General features: G+C 45.8%; 1 protein-coding gene across 1 annotated transcript; it reads right to left on the bottom strand.

Annotated features, from left to right (window-relative positions):
* Positions 1-16,143: 16,143 nt before the first annotated feature.
* On the bottom strand, positions 16,144-17,520 carry SIT1 (signaling threshold regulating transmembrane adaptor 1). The gene is given in 6 exon segments (XM_003800240.3): positions 16,144-16,755; positions 16,848-16,909; positions 17,029-17,087; positions 17,165-17,300; positions 17,416-17,473; positions 17,476-17,520. Coding segments are annotated over 6 exon segments (594 nt in total). The 3' UTR covers positions 16,144-16,521.
* Between the last annotated feature and the right edge of the window lie 5,643 nt (positions 17,521-23,163).

Genomic DNA, 23,163 nt, shown 5'->3' with positions numbered 1-23,163 from the left:
ATCATTGTTGTTTGGCGGGCCCGGGCTGGGGATTCGAACTCGCCACCTTAGGTGTATGTGGCTGGCGCCTTAGCCACTTGAGCCACAGGCGCCGAGCCAGCTGCATATCTCTTTAGGCATTCTGCAGTCCTTTCTGTCTTAGACTATCTCGTAGCCGCCTTTTGTGCCTATAGTAGGAGAGTGAGATCTTTCCTCCATGTGTGTCACATGGGTCCTTGCATTTTTGACATTAACACTACCTTTCAAGGCTAGACATCAGAGAAGACACCAGGAACTCCAAGCTTCACTTCTACTGTCCAAATATCAAGAACTCTAGGGGACTTTTTAAGAGCTGAGGGGTCAGTACTATACATTTCAGCTTTTCCAAGACCATATGATCATCTGAGATCCTAGAGGACAAACACCAAAGCCGACTTCTTGCCCGCTCCTTACCTCTCCACTGCTTATTACAGGGAATGATCGCTAATGCAGACAAGAGGAGGGAGCCCAACTGTAGGGGGCATGGACAAGGAAAAAGAAAGGGTCCCATCTGTACCAACTCTGGTGAAGTCCAGCCAACATCAGGAAGTCAGAGAAGTCTCCTAAGACTCTCAAAGTCAGGTTACTCCTGTCTTTATTACTTTAATCCATTAGCCTTCCCAAAATGTTTATATCCACATCTCCAGAACCTCTGAATATGTTACTTTACCTAACAAAATTAAGATGTGACTAAGCCCCTTTAGGAGGGAAGATCACCCTGTTTTATACAGGGAGACCCAATCTAACCATCCTGGACAAGGAGAGCTCTTTTTATCATGGGAAGAAAGAGAGTCAATGTGGGAAGAATGGACAGGGGAAAAACTCAACCCACAGTTTGAGAAGCCACACAGCCTCTAGAAGCTGGAAGAGGCAAGGAAGCAGATTCTTCCTGTGAGCCTCCAGAAAGGAACCTAGCCCGGCCAATAGCTTGATTTTTCATCCTGGAAAACCTGTATCAGGTGTCTGACCTCTAGAACTATGAGATAACAAATATGTGTTGTTTAAGTCACCAATTACGTGGTAATTAGAGTAGCAATAGATTAGTTTCCTGAACTGTGAAGGAAGTATGGTGTAATAGAAGAACATGATACTAGGCCGGGCATGTTGGCTCACACCTATAATCCTAGCACTCTGGGAGGCCGAGGCAGGAGGATCACTTGAGCTCAGGAATTTGAGACCAGCTTGAGCAAGAGCAAGACCTCCATCTCTAAAAATAGCCAAGTGTTATAGCAGGTGCCTGTAGTTCCAGCTCCTCAAGAGGCTGAAGCAAGAGAATTGCTTAAGCCCAAGAGTTTGGGGTTCCTGTGAGCTATGATGCCACAGCACTCTACCAAGGCCAGCAAAGTAAGACTGTGTCTCAAAAAAAAAGAAAAGAATAACATGATACTATGGATAAAGAGGCCAGCCTTACCATAGCATGTGACTTTGGACAAGTTACAATTTCCATCTGTAAAATACAAGATAGCCTATGTCCTTACGGGCCACATGCAGATTATCTGAGAACTGTTTTGCTTATCTGTGGTGTCAGATACCATGAAAAGTATGCAGGGACTTTTTCTTTTGCTCATCAGCTTTTGTTAGTGTTTGTGTATTTATTGTGCGGCCCAAGACAACTCGTATTCTTCCAATGTGCAGCAGAGTAGAAGAAAGGTTGGACACCCCTGGTAGATGGTATCTGGCTTCAACCAAGTGTGTAATTGCTGCAGACACAGTAGGTGTGAACTTAAGCAGAGGCCTCTTTAAATGTCTGGGGCAATGGCTTCAGACTCAGGATGAAGAACTATGAAACATCTGATAACACCAGAGATTTGTAGCTCTTGAAGCAAAAGACTGTGGACAGATCTCTAGTGACTTGTCCCAGACCCTTCCTTGATACTTTCTCAAAAGGTGACACAGAAAGCTGTTCATATACATGTATGCTGACTGCATGAAGCTGACAAGAAAAGCAAATATAAGGCAAACTTAAGATTCAAACATTGCATCAGGGCAAAATGATGGCTCTAAGCCACAGAATTAGATGCCATAAAGGTAATAAAAGTGAGCATTTATTGGAAAGTGAAATTTGGGTTTCAAAAAATAAATTACCTAAGCATAGGGTGGAGGGTATCCTGGATTAACAATAGCTAAGGTACAAAAGTTTGAGGGGCGAGGAGGCAGCTATCAGACATTTTGCACTTGAGGGGATATTCAAGAACCCACCCCACTTACTCTACAGATTAGGAAACTGGTCTCTGTGGGCTGTAAATTCATCAGGAACTGACCAAATGACTAGCTGGGGGCTGGTGGTGAAACTACAGGTCCCTTACCAAATCTGTAAAACATCATGCCAGCCACAGCTGTAGACCTTTTTAAGGGACAAATCTCTGCTGATTAGGCAGTCCTAGGCCCCAGAAATTGTTTTGTGACCCCCAATCCCTCTGACCTCAGCTGATTGGAATAAGCAAATGGGCAACTGCCAGTCCAGAGACAAGCCAGTGGCTTAGAATCAGGATGACGTGAGCTTATCAAATGCTTATTCTCAGGAATTTCTTTTTTCTTTCTTTCTTTCTTTCTTTTTTTTTTTTTTTAGAGACAGTCTCATTGTCACCCTCGGTAGAGTGCTGTGGCATCACAGCTCACAGCAACCTCCAGCTCTTGGACTTAAGCGATTCTCTTGCCTCAGCCTCCCAAGTAGCTGGGACTACAGGCATCTGCCGCAACACCCCGCTATTTATTGTTGCAGTTTGGCCGGGGCTGGGTTCAAACCCACCACCCTCAGTATATGGGGCTGGCGCCCTACTCACTGAGTCACAGGTGCCTCTTTTATTGCACTTACTTGTGTTTTGCAGAGAATTGCATTTTTTTTCTTTGCAAATTGAAGGTTTGTAGCAACCCTGCATCTGACAAGTCTATTGGCATCATTTTTTCAACAGCTTGTGCTTATTTCATGTCTCTGTGTCACATTTTGGTAATTCTCACATTATTTCAAACTTTCGCCATTTTTTTTTTTTTTAGACAGAGTCTCACTTTATCATCCTCAGTAGAGTGCTATGGTGTCATAGCTCACAGAAACCTCAAACTCTTTTTTTTTTTAGAGACAGAATTTCACTTTGTCGCCCTCGGTAGAGGGCTGTGTCATCACAGCTCACAGCAACCTCCAGTTCTTGGGCTTAGGCGATTCTCTTGCCTCAGCCTCCCAGGTAGCTGGAACTACAGGCGCCTGCCACAATGCCTGGCTATATTTTTGATGCAGTTTGGCCGGGGCCAGGTTTGAACCCGCCACCCTGGGTATATGGGGCCGGCGCCACACATCAAACTCTTGAGCACAGGGATCTTCCTGTCTCAGGCCCCTGCTCCCCCAAGTGGCTAGGACTACAGTCACTTGCCACAATGCCTGGCTATTTTTAGAGATGGGTTCTTGCTCTGACTTAGGCTGGTCTCAAACTGCTGAGCTCAAGCAATCCACCCACTTTGACCTCCCAGAGTGCTAGGATTACAGGCATGAACCAACGCACCTGGCTCAAACTTTCTGTGATCAATGATGTTTGATCACTGACTATTATTGTAATTGTTTTGGGGTCCCATGAATCATACCTATGTGAGACAGTGAACTTAATACAAGACATATGTGTTCTGACTGCCCCAATGACTGGACAGTTGCTCACGTCTCTCCCTTTCCTTGGACCTCCCTATTCCCTAAGACTGAATAATCTTATAATTAGGTCAATTAATAACTCTATAGCGGGGCTCGGCGCCTATAGCTCAACCGGCTAAGGCGCCAGCCACGTACACCTAAGGTGGCGGGTTCAAATCCCCAGCCCGGACCCGCCAAACAACAATGACGGCTGCAACCAAAAAATAGCCAGGTGTTGTGTCGGGCGCCTGTACTCCCAGCTACTTGGGAGGCGGAGGCAGGAGACTCGCTTGAGCCCAGGAGTTGGAGGTTGCTGTGAGCTGTAATGCCATGGCACTCTACCCAGGGGGACAGCTTGAGGCTCTGTCTCAAAAAAAAAAAAAAAAAACTCTATAGCGGCCTCTAAGTGTTCAAGTGAAAGAAGAATCCCACATTTCTCACTTGAAATCCAAAGCTAGAAATAATTAAGCATAGTGAGGAAGGCGTGTTGAAAGCTGAGATAGGCCAAAAGTTAGGCCTCCTATGCCACTTAGCCAAGTTGTGAATGCAAAGGAAAAGTTCCTGAAGGTAATTAAAAATTTTACTCCAGGCTCAGCGCCTGCAGTTCAAGTGGCTAAGGCACCAGCCACATACACCAGAGTTGGGGAGTTTGAACCCAGCCCAGGCCTGCCAAACAGCAATGCCAACTACAACCAAAAAAATAGCCAGGTGTTGTGGCAGGCGCCTGTAGTCCTAGATGCTTGGGAGACTGAGGCAAGAGAATTGCTTAAGCCCTGGAGTTGGAGGTTGCTGTGAGCTGTGATCCCACAGCACTCTACCCAGGGTGACAGCTTGAGGCTCTGTCTCAAAAAAAATAAAAAATAAAAAAACCAAAGCTTAATCCAGAGCAAGGCTCTAACTCTCTTCAATTCTAGGAAAGCTAAGAGAGGTGAGGAAGCTGCAGAAGAAAAGTTTGAAGCTAGCAGAGGTTGGTTCCTGAAGTTTAAAGAAGCCATCTTTATAATATAAAAGTGCAAGGTTTGCACTAAGTGTTGAAATACAAGTTATAACAAGTTATCCAGAAGATCTGGCTAAGATCATCCATGAACATGCCCACACTAAACAACAGATTGTCCCATTTACTTATTTTTGTTGTTGCCATTGCCAATGGAATCTTCTTCATAAAATCTTTCCCCAGGCCAATATCATCAAGAGTTTTTCCCACGCTTTCTTCCAGGACTTTTATCATTTCGTGTCTAAGATTTAAATCTTTTATCCATCATGAATCAATTTTCTTTTTCTTTTTTCTCTTTTTTTGAGACAGAGTCTCATTCTGTCGCCCTGGGTAAAGTGCTGTGACATCATAGCTCACAGCAACCTCAAACTCTTGGCTTGAGCAATCCTCTTGCCTCAGCCTCCCGAATAGCTGGGACTACACAATGCCGGGCCCACTTTTCTATTTTTAGTAGAGACGGGGGTCTTACTCTTGCTCAGGCTGGTCTCAAACTCATGAGCTCATTCCCCACCTCAGCCTCCCTGAGTGCTAGGATTACAGGTGTGAGCCACTGTGCCCAGTCTTCTGATTTATTTGGATTTCTTTTTTGTTCTTATAACTTCTTGAAATAAATACTCCTTTTATTTTTCCTGTGTCTGTGGGTTTTTAAGCTTGTTGTCTTTATGGCAGTTCAGTGAATACTATATGATACAGGGCAATTGAGAACATTTCTCATGCTACACTATTTTTTCATTCAGCATTTTAATTTTGTGAACATAGTACATTTTTTTTTTCTTTTTTATTGCAGGTGTTTAGCAGGCCTGGGCCAGGTTCGAACTCACCAGCCTTGGTGTATGTGGCCAGCGCCCTACCCACTGAGTTACAGGCACCAGCCCAATTTTCTTCCTTTTTAAAACCAGCTTTATTTCATGGTAATTTTCATACAATAAAATTGACTAGTTTTTTTTTTTTTTTTTTTGAGACTGAGTCTATGTCATCCCCCGTAGAGTACTGTGCCTATCACAGCTCACAGCAACCTCAAACTCCTGGGCTTAAGTGATTCTCTTGCCTCAGCCTCCCAAGCTGATAGGACCACAGGTGCCTGCCAAAACGCCTGGCCACTTCTTTGTTGCAGTTGTCATTGTCAGTTAGCTTGCCCCAGGCCAGGCTCGAACCCCCACCCCCCAGCCTTGGTGCACTTGGCCAGTGCCATAACCACTGTGCTATAGGCACTGAGCCTAAAATTGACCAGTTTTAAGTGTATAATCCCATGGGTTTTCACAAACGTATTCAGCTGTGTAGCCACCACCATAGTCAAGATATGGAACCCTATAACCTCCCTCCCAAATTCCCTTTTTAGGCAGTCTTTTCCAACCTCCCCCCAGCCTATAACTTAAATTCCCCTTGTTTTGTACTCTCTAATAATTTGGAACTAATTGATGGGCACAGAGAAAACTAAAATTTCTTGGAAATCAAGAAAGGGGGAGAGGAAAGAGAGAAGGAATAAAAACCTACCCAACAGATATAATGAACACTATCTGGGAGGTGGGCACACATATTGCCCCTACTAAAGCATTATAAAAGCTATCCATGTAACAAAAACATTTGTACCCCCTTAATATTTTGAAAGAAAATAATATATATATTGATATCAGTACAGATGCTCCTTGACTTCAGATGGGGTTATGTTTTGATAAACTCTTCATAAGCCAAAAATATTATAAGTTGAAAATGTATTTAGTACCTTGATAGAGCCATAATAAAGTTGAAAAATCACAGGGAACTGTCATCAAGTCAGGGGCCATCTATGTATAGACTCTGCTTTCTCTTAATTTTAATTTTTTTAATTAATTAATTAATTTTTTTGAAGTGGTGTCTTACTGTGTCACCCTAGGTAGAGTGCCATGGCATCAGACCTCACAGCAACCTCTGACTCTTACACTTGAGTAATCCTATTACCTCAACCTCCTGAGTAGTTGAGGTGGCCACCTCAACTACTCCACTACAGGCGCCCACCACAACACATAGCTAATTTTTCCATTTTTTTTTAGTAGAGACAGGGTCTCACTCTGGCACAGGCTGGTCTCCTTAGCTCAAGCAATCTACCCGCCTCAGCCTCCCAGAGTGCTAGGATTACTTTTGTTTTGTTTTATTTTTTAATTTGCCTGGTATCTGTTTTCCCAATCTTTACTTTAAAATTTTATCACTTTGCTTTAAGTGTGTTTCTCTTGGCAGCACCTGTAGCTCAGTCGGCAAGGGTGCCAACCACATACACCTAGGGTGGTGTGTTCAAACCTGGCCTGGGTCTGCTGAGCAACAATGACAACTGCATCCAAAAAATAGCCAGGTGTTGCATCAGGCGCCTGTAGTCCCAGCTACTTGGGAGGCTGACGCAAGAGAATCGCTTAAGCCCAAGAGTTGGAGGTTGCTGTGAGCTGTGATATCACAGCACTCTACCCAGGGTGATGGCTTGAGATCTATCTAAATAAATAGTGTGTTTCTCTTAAGTATTGTGTACTTAAATTTGATTTATAACAAAGTTAGGCAGTATTTAACTGGAAGATTTCAGTCTTCTTGTATTTACTGTGAAGAGTGATGTATTTGACTTTATTATTTCCACCTTGTTTAAAATTGTTAACATTGTTGTTAATTCTTCTTTTCTGTGTCTTTGTTGGAGTGAATGAATTCCTATTCATTCTCTTTTTCTCTTGTTCATTTAAAGTTTGCATTCTATTAATAGCTACCATCCCTGTCCCTGATCGCAGATAGACACATGTGACTCTTTTAGTATAATGAAAACAGAATAGCAACTATTTCCATAATACTTCCTCCCACCCCAATACAATGCAATCTTTAAATTACCTTGACTATCCTTCCTTCCTCCCCTTTTTCCTGCCCCAGCCCCCTTACACTTCAGGAACACTTATACCTTCCCCTTATCCCCAGCTCCCGACTCGAGTTTTATCGAGATAATTGAATCTTTATTAGAATTTTCCTACAGTGTGTTCCCTCTGCTTCAAGAGTCCTTATTTAGCATTTATATTGCACAGTATAAGTGGGTGTGGTTTGTTGTTCTCCACTGCTTTCTTGCCTCTTCATCTTCTCCTGTCTTGATGTCTGTTTCACTGGGGTCTCTTCTCAAAAGTATTTTGAGATGCGGTACTTGATAATGTCTGCAAATCTTCAAATATTTTTCTTGCCTGCCTGGCTGGGTCTGGATTGCAGGCATTCTTTTCATTAATTTTGAAATTCAGTTCAATTTTGCTATCTTTTAACTTCCAGGGCTGCGGATGAAAAGAAAAAAAAAAAAAACAACCGTCCTTTCTTCCTGAAAGTAAGATATCGCCTATGTCCTTAGAATTTTGAAATTTTTACCTCTGTGACTGAGTGTGTATCTTTTCCTATCAATCTGTTGTGGATCTTAAGTCTGTCTTCAACTCAGAGAAACTGCATGTATTATTTAATTACAAGCTCTCCTTTCCTGTTCCTTTTCCTCTTGGAACCCACAGCATCTGCAGGTTAGGTCTCCCGGGTCTAGTCTTCCATCTTTCACCACACGATTTGCATCTCTGTATTTTTATGTTTCGAGATATTTCTTCTATGTAACTGTCTAAACCCCTTTGGGTTTCAGCAGTGATCATAATCTCCTTTATGTGTGGAAATTTTTAGTTCTGAGATCACATTTTCTAGTTCAAGGAAATCTTCTGTGTTTGAGCTTCACACATATTTCCTCCAAGCTCTCATTTTTTTTGTCGGAGATTCTTCTGTCTCTGCTAGCAAATGTCCCTGACTTGCTTTCTTCCTGAAGGTCCTTGTTCTTGACTCTGAGGTTTTCCTCCAGAACGTATCCACAAGGAACTCTTTCTCCCTGGAAACCTGTAGCATCGCATAGAGTTGGAGTCCAGAACAGGTGCGGACAGAGAACCTCACTAGGGTTGTCATTTGCCCAGAATTCCCCTGCTCTGAGTAGTCTTAAGTATTATTGACAAATACTGTACAATAATAATCACCAAAAGACAAAAACAGAAACTGTTATAAAAAAAATAGTTATTGCCCCTGGGACAATAGGGAATAAGGGAAGGGGAGTAGAAATGGGGAACGGGGAAGACAGCCTTTTACTTTTATTTTCCTTTATACTAGAATTTCTTAACCTCAGCACTATAAACTTTTGGGTAAGAAACTCCTTGTGGATAACTGACCTGTGTGTTGTGGGATGTTTAGCAGCATCCCTGACCTCTTCCCACTAGCACCCCCTCCCCAGCTGTGACAACCGAAAATGTTTCCAGACATGCCCCCAAGTGTCCCCTGGGAGGCAAATTCACCCCCAGTTGAGAACCACTGTTGTGTGCCCTTTAGTTCTATTTGACTTTTGTTAATCATGTGCATACACTATTTCTAAAATTAAACACCAACTAAGGTCATAAGACTGAGGAGGAAATATGAAGCTGTTCTGAGGAAGCAGAAAAATGAAGTAGGGAATATATAATAAAAGATAGGGAAGGCTCGGCGCCTATAGCTCGACCGGCTAAGGCGCCAGCCACGTACACCGAAGGTGGTGGGTTCGAATCCCCAGCCCGGACCCGCCAAACAACAATGACGGCTGCAACCAAAAAATAGCCGGGCGTTGTGGCGGGCGCCTGTGGTCCCAGCTACTTGGGAGGCGGAGGCAAGAGACTCGCTTGAGCCCAGGAGTTGGAGGTTGCTGTGAGCTGTAATGCCACGGCACTCTACCCAGGGGGACAGCTTGAGGCTCTGACTCAAAAAAAAAAAAAAAAAAGATAGGGAAGCAAGTTAGCAAAGTGGGAAGACATTTGGACATAAAAAAGCAGAGATGGAGAGTGTATTGGAGTGACAGACACTCTGAAGGAGCAGGATCGTGAAGGCCCATAGACTCTGTCACTGAGGCCCTCAACACTGTAGAGATCTAATAACAGTCTTCAGTCCAGTCATACCATAGCCGCTGTTCTGGGATTCCCATTTCAGTAGGACTTCTAATTGCCCCAGGTGTCCTTGCAATAAACACCCCCTTTCTCTGTGTCTATTCCTTACAAATACATGCCTGGTAGACTTAGGGCCCAATCAAAAAGATGCTCCCCTGTCTCCATGTGCTGCCTATACTACATTCGCTTCTTAGCAACATACTTTTAAAGATCAAGCAAAACAACAAGAGTGATAAGTACGCTGAAAATAAGCTCTCTAAAAGAATTATAGGGAGAACCTTAGGAAGCTTTTCCTGTAAAGGAAAAAAACAAAATACCTAGGGGCCATTCATAAGGGCTGATTCCCAATTCTTCCAGGATTTTCACATTCCAGAGGAGGAAAACTGATTGTATATCTCGGGGCAGAACTGGTAAAAAGTAACACAAAGGCAGATTTTGGTTCCAAATGAAAAAAAGTTCTATTAAGAAGAAAGATTGGAAAAAGTACTTGGTAAGGTAGCAAGGTCCCCAACTCTGGAAGTATTCAAGAAGAGACTTATAGGGTGATTCTTCTTATAGTGGGTTAAAGTTGAATCAGATCCTTTCAGCTATATAATTCTAGAAATGTATAAGCTAGGTAAGAGGCTAGGTTAACCCACACATTAAATATCTTAGCGCCAAATGGTATGATGGTACATTTAAGTCCGAGGAGGGTGGCTCATAGAGGAATTAAGCAATAAGTGAAGATATCAGAGGTTCAGCATTTTCAGCTGGCCTTGGTCTTCTGGTCTTTCCCCACAGGATTAGTCAGAACTCGTGGTTGCAAGAGATAGAAAACCTAGCTTTGACTTAAGCAAAAAGGGAATTTATTAGCTTACATAACCAAAAATAATCAGAAGGCAGAACTAGCCCTGGGCATGGCTGGATCCAAGATTTCAAATGAAGTCATTTAAGACCTGGTCTCTCCAACCCGCAAATGGGAAAATACTTGCAAACTACCCATCTGACAAGGGATTATTAACTAGAATATGCAAGGCACTCCAGCAACTCAGTGGGAAAAAATAAAATAATCTGATTTAAAAATGAGCAAAGGATCTGAATAGACATTTCTCAAAAGAAGACATACAAATGGCCAACAGGTACATGAAAAAAATGCTCAACATCATTAGCCATCAGAAAAATGCAAATCAAAACTACAATGAGATATCACCTCTTCCCCAGTTAAAATGGCTTTTATAAAAAAGATGAGTAATGTTGGCAAGGATGCAGATAAAGGCAGGGCCCTGTATATTGTTCATGGGAATGTAAATTATTACAACAATTACGGAAAACAGTATGGAGGTTCCTCAATAAACTAAAAATAGAACTATCATATGCCCCAGCAATCCTATTGCGTGGCATATATACAAAGGAGGGGAATTCAGTATATTGAAAAGATACCTTCACTCCTGTGTTTACTGCAGCACTATTTACAATAGCCAAGATTTGGAATCAATCCTAGTTTCCATGAACAAATGAATGGATAAAGAAATTGTGGACATATATACAATGGAATATTATTAAATCATGAAAAAGAATAAAATTCTGCCATTTGCAACAACATGACTAGAACTGGAGAACATTATGTTATGTGAAATAAGCCAAGCACAGAAATACAAATTCACACCTTCTCCCTCATATGTGGGAGCTAAACATTAAAAACAATCTCATGGAGATAGAGAGAAGGGGCTGTGAAGGGTAGTGGGAATGAAGGGATAAAGTGGGGATGGTTAATGGGTGCAAATTATAGGCAGATCATTAGGTAGAATGAACAATATTTGTTAGCACAACAAAGTGATATAATCAACAGTAAGTAAGGGGTATGCTTTAAAATAACTAAAAGAGCGATGTTGGAATCTTCCTAACACAAAGAAAGGTAAAATACCTGATGTGATGGATACTCCAATTACCCTAATTTGATTAACTCACATTATATGTCAGCATCAAAACATTGCAGGCACCCTTTAAAGATATACAACTATTATGTACTCATAATAATTAAAAAATTTTTTAAAAATTAACTTTTAAAAAAACATAGTGTCTTTCCATGTCCCAGTCGTTTGCCTCCTGTGGCCAAAACCAGCTGCAAAGTTTAAACCCATCTGGCTGGCGCCTGTGGCTCAAGTGGCTAAGGCGCTAGCCACATACACCTAAGGTGGTGGGTTCCAAGCCAGCCCGGCCCGCCAGAACAACAATGACGCCTGCAAAATAGCCAGGCGTTGTGGTGGGCCGCCTGTGGTCCCAGCTACTTGGGAGGCTGAGGCAGGAGACGCTTGAGCCCAGGAGTTGGAGGTTGCTGTGAGCTGTGATGCCATGGCACTCTACCCAGGGGGAATAGCTTGAAGCTCTGTCTCAAAAAAAAAAAAAAAAAAAGTTTAAACCCATCTTTGTCAGACTGCAAAACAAAGCCAAAGATGGAGGGGGCTGTCTCCTGAGACTCCGGCAACCTAAAAGTAGTTCTTTAAGAAAATCCTATCATCGAACCTTTGTCCCTAAGTCAGGTCTTAAGTTTATCCCCATGGGCCTAGCTGGGATCTCAGGAAGAGAGAAAAAGCTGGGGCCCCAAAGGATGGCTCCCTTTAAGCGTCCGACCCTAGGAATTTACTTAGGACAGGGAGCTGGCTGGAATCGTACACTGGTGAGGCAAAAGAGTCCACTATGAAAAAGCACCTGGAGTTCTGGAAGGAGAAAGAAATACCAGGTATTTGGTAGGATAAATTAACCAGTAGAGAAGTGTAGCAAGGGTACCCTCGGAAGTGTTTCAGGAAGATCTGGCTGCCGCAACTTAAGTTCCTAGATTCAGGGATCAATCAGAAAGCTGCCACAGTCCTAGTGTCCAGTGTTGAGGGCCTGAGCCCAGCACGCATATCTGTGAAGGAGACAAGGTGAGAAGGTAAGAAAAAACTGAACCGTGTGTTGTAGAAAGATAAGGCAGCGCATCGGGGCTTTGGGGACTGGAAGGAAAACAAAGTTCAAATCATATCTTGCTACAGTCATACATTAAAAACAAAATCGTTGGCTCAGTGCCTGTGGCTCAAGTGGCTAAGGCGCTAGCCACATACACCTAAGGTGGCCCTAAGGTGGCAGGTTAGAATCCAGCCCGGCCCGCCAAACAACAATGATGGCTGCAACCAAAAAAATAGCCAGGCATTGTGGTGGGTGCCTGTGGTCCCAGCTACTTGGGAGGCTGAGGCAGGAGACTCGCTTGAGCCCAGGAGTTGGAGATTGCTGTGAGCTGTGATGCCATGGCACTCTACCCAGGGGGGACAGCTTGAGGCTCTGTCTCCAAAAAAAAAAATCGTCTTACAGAAGCTCAATTTGCAAGTGACCGTCTGGGTGCAGTCGTGTCACCGAAGTCCAGACGGAGAGAGTCAGCTACACTCTGAGAATTTGGGGGGCCGCAGGTCCTGCTCTCTGGGGCGGCTACAACTCCCGGATGCCGCGGGCCAGCAGCATTACGCACGCGCAAAGGCAACTGTGATTCTGCGTCTCGTCGGGCGGGGGCGGTAGGGGTTCAGTCCTGAGCGGACCCAGGCAGCGAGTGCCTCGGGTAGCTGCTGACGGGGAGAATGGATTGGGGCGCTTGGGTTGGGAGCGTTTGAGCCCTTGACCCTGATTCCCGGCTAGTACCAAAGGGTTGGTAGAGTCCCAACCCCCGCCTCTTGCAGAGTAGACCTGTCACGTCCTCCTGGCGCGGACACGCGGAGTCATCTTCAGAAGCATAGCATCACTCAGAGCCCCACATCGCGCTAAGTTCTCAGCATCCGGTGTCCGCCCGCAGAGCCACCCTCCCTCCCACGCAGCCCCAGCTGTGTTCCCTTAACCGCGACCTGAGCGTCTCCTGGGCTGGGGTTTTCAGAAGTCCAAGGCTACCAGGGCCTGTGTTTTCTGGGGTGTCGGGTCACCTCATTGACCCCACCTGGTCACAGTGAGATGTATGGTTCCCTCGTATATGATTTTCTTTGGTGCTCCAGGAGGGAAGGAGAGAAACTTGGAAGTGAAAGCCTCAGCTTCCCCTTTCTTCTGCCCCTCAAACCTCAAAAAGTTTGTCAGACCGGACCTGCCTCTACAGAGGCCCTAGGGAGACAAGACCTAGACCTCGATGAAATTTGCTTTCTCCAGAGGGAGGGATGGATCACTGATAGCTACAGGGAAAGAGGGATCGGGGTGGGGGCTCCAATGGAGCGCAAGGACTGAGGAGAGAGAGAGATTGCCAGGTGGGGTGAGGGGTATTTCAGGCTTTAACCAGAAAGATGGAAGGTGTGATAGATGAGGCCTTTTTCTTTAACTTTCTAAACATCTTTTTTTTTTTTTTTTTCAGTTTTTGGCCAGGGCTGGGTTTGAACCCGCCACCTCTGGCATATGGGGTCAGCGCCCTACCCTTTTGAGCCACAGGCGCTGCCCCTAAACCTCTTTTTAATCCATTTCCTCCTCTCCATCTTCATTGCCATTATCATTTTCTCTCCTTTAGATTTTGCAACAGCTCCTAAAAGGCACTGCCTGACTCCAGTCTCCAGGCCTTCAGATCAGCGCAGCAGACAGCAGCGCTAGAGCCCCTATCTGAGTATGTTCATCTCTGGCTCAATAACCTTCAGTGACCTCACCTACAGGAAAAAGTCCAAACTCCTTCCCGTGGCTTACAGGCCTAGAGTGATCTAGATTTAGTCCACCACCCCAGTCTCATCTTGCCGTCTCTTTTTTTTTTTTTTTTTTTTTGAGACAGAGTCTCACTATGTCACCCTAGGTACAGTGCTGTGGCGTCACAGCTCACAGCAACCTCAAACTCTTGGACTCAAGCGATTCTCTTGCCTCAGCCTCCCAAGTAGCTGGGACTACAGGCACCCTCCACAACACCTGGCTATTTCTTTGTTGTAGTTGTCCTTGTTGTTTGGCAGGCCTGAGGCTGGGTTCGAACCTGCTAGCTCTGGTGTATGCGGCTGGCACCCTAGCCGCTGAGCTACAGGTGCAAGCAGCATCTTACCATTTCTGCCTAACCCTAGCCTACCTAACCCTTCAGCCAGGCTGAATGCCCTTCTGTCGCCTCGATCTAAAGAAGCCGCTCCTTTGCTTTGTCATTCCTTCTGCCTGGAACATTTCTGTCTTTCACTTCTCCTAGTAGACTCCTATTACATGCGGTGTCTATCCTCACAAGTCACTTTACGTATGAGCTCCTATAGATAGGATTTTAGTAATAGTTTTCTCATTTTAGTAATACCTAGCATTATTGAGTACCCATTGTCTTCCAAGTGCTCTACATATAGCAATTCATTTAAGCCTCACAACAGCTTTTTTTTTTTTTTTAAATAGACACCATTGGCTGGCTGTGATGGCTCACCTCTATAATCCTAGCACTCTGGGAAGCCAAGGTGGGAGGATCCCTTGCACTCAGGAGTTCAAGACCAGCCTGAGCAAAAGTGAGATGCTCTCTCTTCAAAAAAAAAAATAGAAAAATTAGTCAGGCAGTTGTGGTGGCAGATGCCTGTAATCCCAGCCATGCAGCAGGAGGCGAGGCAGGAGGATCGCTTGAACCCAGGAGTTTGAGGTTATTGTGATTAAGGGTGAAGCCAGGACACTCTAGCAGGGACAACAGAGTGAGACTTTGTCTCAAAAACTAATAATAAAAAAATGAAATGACACCATTAATATCCTCCCTATTTTACAATTCAGAAACCAAGGCCTAGTAGCTTAAGAACACATAGCTGGTATGTAGCAGATGTGGAATTTCAACTCAGGCAGTCTAGTTCCCAAGCCCATAGTTCTACCCTCTGTGCAGCCTGCCCACAGCAGCCTGCTAGGTGGTGTAGGAGGTTGGGGTTAAGAATTAAGCAAGTGATGGATGGACAGGCGAGGCTGATTGGATAGGGATTAAAATGGAAGTGGAGACAAGCAAAGCTGTTCCCAGGACTGTAGATGACAACTGAGGGAAGTGGAGATGGGGTGGAGTTTTGCCATGGTGAAGGGGTGATGAGAGGGCCTGTAAAGGTATGTGTATATGCTGACAGTGCAGATGGGAGTACTGATGCCAAAACGGGTATAGGTGGGACTCTTGGGGAACAAGGGGCATGGAGGGGCTAGGCTGGCAGGGTATGGAGGTGGTAGCATAGTTATCGAGATCATGGGAGAGTAGTCAGGAACTGGTGAGCTTGCAGACCCCGGGGGAGGGGAGAGGGGGATGTGGTGACTCTGAGGGCAGATCCTGGGGATGTTCTAGCAGCCTTAAGAGCAGCTAAGGAGCTGGGCTCCAGGCTCCTCCCCGGGCACCCACCTCTGCAATGTTGGTGCGGCAGCTCCTCCTGGCTCCTTGTCCCCAGCTAGGCACCCTCAGAAGTGCTCTGTGCAGACAGCAAAAATCCTACACCCCCACCTGAGGGGCCTGTTGCCATTCTGCAGCCCTCTAGGTAAAATCTGGACACTTTTTGAGAAGTTTTATTTGAATACTTGGGGATGCAACATAAACAGCAGGATGAAGACCTGTCAGGGTTGTTAGGTCAGAAGAAAGACTTGGGTCCCCAGGTCTCTGGGTAATAGGACCCCCACTCCCAACCCCCACCCCCACAGGCTTCCAAGGGACATACCCATCCACACCCTCTCAGGCTTTTACCCCTCCCCCACTGACCACTTCCTGTGCGGAGACAGGGTATCAGGGGTAGACTCTGAGGGTGGGGGAAGGATCCGGTTAAACTCCGGAAGGAGGGGGAAGTGAGAACCTGGGACTTTGGGGGCTGACAGAAACAGATAGCAAAATGGAGTGAGGAGGGGGCCCCAGCCTTTGCTCCTCCATCCTCAAGAAATGATTTTCCTGAAATGTCTCCCTCGCAGTTCAGATAGGACTTTCAGGGTAGATCATGTCCTGTGACTAGGCCATGGTGTTCAGTCTTTCGTGGCTGGTTGGGGAACAATCATGCCCTGCTGCTCGGAAGGCCAGGCAGTGCATGCCTTGTTGGTCCAGGCCCTCCATCTCAGCTGGCCGCAGGCTGGCTGTTGGCGTAGGCCTCGTCGGGGAAGGAGGCCCGGGCCCTGCGGGTCTGGGCACACACCGAGGCATAGAGCTCGGGCTCCGGGCCTGAGACCTGGGGCTTTGGCTCAGAGTCCAACACCACCTCAGAGTACTTGATGGGAGTCCCAGGGGTAGGGATCCGTCCCAGAGGAGGCGGCAGCTGCAGGCTGGTGTAGCACATCACCTCCTCTGCAGCCTGGAGACGTACAGACATTAGAAATTCACTGAACCCTCAAAAAAGCCCCCAACCTCTTTTCCTCCCCTTTTTTTTAGCCATAGCTTACTCACCCTGGCAGGGCCTCCAGGGCCTGGAGCCTGCTGATCTGGCCTTGGTTCTTGATTTAGCCGTCCTGGGCAAGGAGCAGGAATCTGGTCAGCTGCTGCTTTCTCCTCTTGCATGTCCTTGTCCCACCCACCCAGGACCCAGCCTCTGTGACCACCATCCTCCCCTGCATTGCCGGCTTCCTACCTGTCTGCAGATAATACAAGTTCCCATACAGGGGGACCTCTTCCATAGACCCTCCAGAGCTGCAAGAGAGTTTGGGGGATGAGTGGGAACTTCTGAGGGAACTCTGAATCAACACACTCCTGATGTCCTCACTCACCGTCCCTGCCCCAGATGGCCCCTGCTCCAGCCTCTGGTCCACTGGGACAAGTGTGCAGCCAATGAGATGAGAAGCAGCAGTGTCACAACCCCTAAGAGGGCCCACAGTCCCCAAGCCTGAGTTATGTGGGGAATACCTGTGGATAAGAGAGGATAGGGTGATTGCTGCCCAGCCCAACCTCCAGGTCCCAACAAGTGGGACGTAGGGCCACATGACCCCTCCCCCGCGAACCCCTGCCCCGCCCAGCTCACCCGGCACTAGTAGATCCGTGCAGTTGTCACTTCTGCTCATGACTGCTGATGTGAGAGCTGAGTCCACGAGCACAGTGCCCAGAGCCAAAGGTTGGTCCCGTTCATGGCCTGACAGCTACCACAGCCCCCCTTACTCCATCCCTGCCCTTGGCCTGGCCCCCACAGCTCAGCATCCCCAATACTAGTGGTGGCAAAGTCACTGGTTTCCGGGGAGGAAGGGGGAGGGCAGGGATGAGCAAAAGAACAAAGACCCCGCCCTGTCCCTGCACCTGTGCCGCTCCTGCAGCTCCTGAGCTCCCCTGGGCCCCGTGGTCTTGTGCCCCCCCTCAAGAAGAGAAACAGGCCTGAGTGCACTATGCCACATGTGGGTAAGCCCCTGAAGATTCTAAGGGCAGAGGCGGCATGAGGCAGGACCAACTAGGACAGGAGCACCTATACCACCCCAAGATGCCCACCTTCCTCCCCAACTCTGAGTCCTATGGGGGAGAATGTATTCCTCAAATAGCATGTTTTGTTTTGTTTTGTTTTTTGAGACAAAAGTTTCACTTTGTCACCTTTGGTAGAGTGCCATGGCGTCACAGCTCCCAGCAACCCCAAACTCTTGGGCTTAAGTGATTCTCTTGCCTCAGCCTCCCAAGTAGCTGGGACTGCAGGTGCCCACCATAACACCCAGCTATTTTTAGTTGTAGTTGCCATTGTTGTTTGGCAGGCCTGGGCTGGATTCGAACCCACCATCTCTGCCGTGTATGTGGCTGGTGCCCTAGCTGCTGAGCTACAGGCGCCAAGCCCAAAGAACATGTTTTATTTATTTATTTATTTATTTTAATTTTGTGACACAGAGTCTCACTCCGTCACCCTTGGTAGAGTGCTATGGCGTCATAGCTCACACCAACCTCAAAATGTTGGGCTCAAATGATCCCCTTGCCTCAGCCTCCCAAGTAGCTGGGACTACAGGTGCCAGCCACAACATTCAGCTAGTCTTTCTATTTAGTAGAGACAGGGTCTTACTCTTGTTCATGGTGGTTGTGAACACCTGAGCTCAAGCAGTCCACCCACCTCAGCCTCCCAAAGTGTAAGGATTACTGGTGTGAGCCACTGAGCCTGGCCAAAGAGCATGTTTTAAAATGGAGCCTCTGGGTACCTGCAACCTCACCATGTCTGAAGGCTGATCTGAGAGGAGGTGTTTAGAGGGTTCCTGTTTTGTTTTGTTTTGTTTTGTGTTTTTAGACAGAGCCTCAAGCTATCCCCCTGGGTAGAGTGCCGTGGCATTACAGCTCACAGCAACCTCCAACTCCTGGGCTCAAGCGAGTCTCCTGCCTCCACCTCCCAAGTAGCTGGGACCACAGGCGCCCACCACAACGCCTGGCTATTTTTTTGTTGCAGCCATCATTGTTGTTTGGCGGGTCCGGGCTGGGGATTCGAACCCGCCACCTTAGGTGTACGTGGCTGGCGCCTTAGCCGGTTGAGCTATAGGCGCCGAGCCTGTTTTGTTTTGTTTTAGAGATAGAGTCTCACTTTGTTGCGCCTGGCAGAGTGCCCTGACATCATAGCTCACAGTAACCTCTAACTCTTTGGGGCTCAAGTTATTCTCTTGCCTCAGCTTCCCGAGTAGCTGGGACTAAAGATGCCCGCCACAACACCCACTATTTTTAGAGATGGGGGTCTTGCTCTAGCTCAGGCTGGTCTTGGACTTGTGAGCTCAGGTGATCCACCTACCTTGGCCTCCCAAAGTGCTAGGATTACAGTTGTGAGCCACCACACTGGGCCTTTAGATGGTCCTTGTTATTGTTATGATTTATTAGTATTATAGTTTGGGGGACAGGAGAAAGCCACCTCTGACCCACTCTATCCAAATTGTCCCTATGAACGCTAACTCTTCAATATTTAATTGCATTAAATAAATCTCTGCCTCAGGACCACCGTGGGAAACTAAACCTTGGTTTTGCACTTGTTCACCTCAAGAAGAGGGCTGCCTGCTCTGGCTGGGGACAGCCTAACCACAGGGGAGGCTATTGATGTGGGAAGAGAGATTTTAAGTTTCAAATATAAACCCTAGACCAAAAGTCAGAGATGTGTTTTGTCCAGCCCATTTTTTAAAATTTCAATTCATTGCAGTGACATGCACACAATGGGGGTGGAAGAAGTCCAGCTCCTTGGGTTCGTGGCAGTAAGGGGGTACATTGTCTGTAGAAAATTTTTAAAAAATGAAATGGACTAAAAATCAGTTGCTTTATTATCACCATGTTCCAGTAAGCCTTTTTTTCTTTTGTCATTGAGATTTTATTGGTGGTTGAGGATCAGTACAGATATTTCAATTTGTACACACTTTTTAACATACATACGAAAAATCTAAAAAGCCATTTATTGTAATTCTTTTCTAAAAAATTTTTCCAGTATATCTGGGTGTTGCGGCGGGTGCCTGTAGGTCCAGCTACTAGGGAGGTTGAGGCAAGAGAATCGCTTGAGCCCAGGAATTTGAGGTTGCTCTGAGCTATGAGCCCACAGCTCTCCACAGAGGGTGACAAAGTGAGACTCTGTCTTAATTTAAAGAAAAAACAATTTTTTTTTCCAGTGACTTTCCAGCTTAAAATTTGGAGACCAAATTTCCAGCTTAAAATTTTCCTTAAGAGGATATCAAGTACTTTATTTATTTATTTATTTATTTGAGACAGAGCCTCAAGCTGTCCCCCTGGGCAGAGTGCCGTGGCATTACAGCTCACAGCAACCTCCAACTCCTGGGCTCAAGCGAGTCTCCTGCCTCCGCCTCCCAAGTAGCTGGGACCACAGGCGCCCACCACAACACCCGGCTATTTTTTTTTGGTTGCAGCCGTCATTGTTGTTTTGGCGGGTCCGGGCTGGGGATTCGAACCCACCACCTTAGGTGTAGGTGGCTGGCGCCTTAGCCGGTTAAGCTATAGGCACTGAGCCAAGTACTTTAAAGGTATCTTTAAATATTGATAGAGTGTTACATAAGTCCCACCAATTCACAATTTATTACCATAGATCCTACATACTCAAATATTCAGTCTTTCACAGCACATGAACAAAGTTATTAGGAAAACGGGACTGACTACCACAACCAAAGATAGTACAGAGTTACACAATTCTTTTTTTTTTTTTCTTTTGAGACAGAGTCTGACTCTGTTGTCTTGGGTAGAGTGCCATGGCATCATCATAGTTCACAGTAACTTCATACTCTTTGGCTCAAGAGATCTTCACATCTCAGCTTCCTGAGTTGCTGGAACTACAGTTGCCAGCCATGACACTGGCTAATTTTTCTATTTTTAGTAGAGACTGGGTCTCACTCTTGCTCAGGTTGGTATCGAACACCTGACCTCAAGCAATCCACCTGCCTTGGCCTCCCAGAGTGCTAGGATTACAGGCACAAGCCAGCATGTCCAGCCTGAGTTAACACAATTCTGACAATGAGAGCCATGAGTGGTTTTCTTTAGGAAACAATTCTACTAAAAAACAACATGGAAATAGAAGTAATTAAAAATGTTCAAGACGTTAAATGCAGGACTGGGACTCCATATTGCCCTTTAGTATGCTTTGTATTATAGGATATATAAACTAACCTCCCACCTATGGTTAAGCTGACACCCAAGACAGTCAGAGCTTCCCATAATTCAACATCCCACACTATTTTCTGGTTGTACCAAAAAATAAACAACCAGCAAATGACTTCACCTCTTAAAAAAAAAAGCATTTACTCTTAAAAAATGAATGAAGTGGGATTCCCTCCTTCTTAGAAATATTTCTAAAGCTAATAAAAAACTAGCATTTACAAAGTAGTTAATAAAAATATTCTTTTGGATTATACAAGAAGGGAGACAGGGACCACTGATAAGACGTGGTAATCAGCCTTGGCTTCTTTGTCTCTTGCTTCATCAGTGAGGGACTCTCCTCAGTTTTAGTTTCTCCATTTTCTGCAGGTAAATTTTTTTTTTTTTTTTTTTTTTGAGACAGAGGCTCAAGCTCTCCCCCTGGGTAGAGTGCCATGGCATCACAGCTCACAGCAACCTCCAACTCCTGGGCTCAAGTGAGTCTCCTGCCTCAGCCTCCCAAGTAGCTGGGACCACAGGCGCCCACCACAATGCCCGGCTATTTTTTGGTTGCAGCCATCATTATTGTTTGGCAGGCCCAGGCCGGATGCAAACTCACCAGCTCAGGTGTATGTGGCTGGTTCATTAGCCACTTCAGCCACAGGTGCCAAGCCTTTATGATGATGATTTTTTTTTTTTTTTTTTTTTTTTTTTGCAGTTTTTGACCAGGGCCGGGTTTGAACCCACCACCTCTGGCATACGGGGCCAGTGCCCTACTCCTTTGAGCCACAGGTGCTGCCCAATTATTATTATTATTGTTATTTTGTAGAGACAGAGTCTCACTTTATCGGCCTCAGTAAAGTGCTGTGGCGTCACACAGCTCACAGCAACCTTCAACTCCTGGGCTTAGGTGATTCTCTTGCCTCAGCCTCGCTAGTAGCTGGGACTACAGGCACCCACCACAACTCCTGGCTATTTTTTTGTTGCAGTTTGTCTGGGACTGGGTTTGAACCCTCCATCCTTGGTACATGGGGGCAGCACCCTACGCACTGAGTCACAGGTGCCACCCTATTTTTAATTTTTTTTGAGTCTCACTCTGTGGCCTGGATATGTGTCTCAGCTCACAACAACCTCAAACTCTTGGGCTCCACTCATCCTCTTGCCTCAGCCTCCTGAGCAGCAGGGACTACAGGCATCTACAACAACACTGCACTAGTTTTTCTAGTAGAGATGGGGTTTCCTTTGCTCAGGGTGGTCTGGAACTCCTGAGCTCAGGCAATCCACCTGCCTCCGCCTCCCAGTTTGCTAGGATTACAGGCGTGAGCCACTGCACACAGCCTGGTTATAGTTGAATATGCAAAGATTACTTTTTACATATTTGCAGAAGTTAAAGATTAAAAACAGAAATTATAATGCTAGTTATTACTCAGACTGATCAATATGTAGGTATAAGCTTTTCACTCCTTTTGAAAAAAGTATTAACCTATTACCTTTTTTTCTTGACTTGTAATATTTAACTTAAAACATTTAACTAGGCTCAGTACTTATGGCTCAAGTGGCTAAGGCACCAGGTACATACACCTGAGCTGGTGGGTTCGAATCCAGCCCAGGCACTGCCAAACAACAATGATGGCTGCAACCAAAAAACAGCCGGGCGTTGTGGCGGGCACCTGTAGTCCCAGCTACTTGGAAAGCAGAGGCAGGAGAATCGCTTAAGCCCAGGAGTTGGAGGTTGCTGTGAGCTGTGATGGCATGGCACTTTACCCAGGACGACAGCTTGAAGCTCTGTCACACACACATAATGCATAACATTTCAGTCAACAATGAACCGCATATATGATGGTGATCCCATAAGATTATAATTATAATACCTTATTTTTACTGTACCTTTTCTATGTTTAAATATATTTAGATAAACAAATACCATTATGTTACAGTTGCCTATAATATTCTGTACAGTAACATGCTATACAGGTTTGTATCCTAAGAGCAGTGAGCAAAAGGCTATACCATGTAACTTAGGTTGGTCATAAGCGCCACCTTCTAGGCTTGTGAAAGCACATTCTGTTGCTTGCATATAACAATACCACCTAATGTCACATTTCTCAGTACAGGGTGGACCCTGTGGCTCAGTGGGTAGGGCGCCGGCCCCATATACCAAGGGTGGCGGGTTCAAACCCAGCCCCGGCCGAACTGCAACAAA

The sequence above is a fragment of the Otolemur garnettii genome, unplaced genomic scaffold (assembly GCF_000181295.1).
Source record: "Otolemur garnettii isolate 467f Iridium unplaced genomic scaffold, OtoGar3 scaffold00172, whole genome shotgun sequence".
Lineage (NCBI taxonomy): Eukaryota > Metazoa > Chordata > Mammalia > Primates > Galagidae > Otolemur > Otolemur garnettii.
Note: the sequence above shows the minus strand (reverse complement) of the source record. Positions and strands in the feature narration are given on the sequence as shown.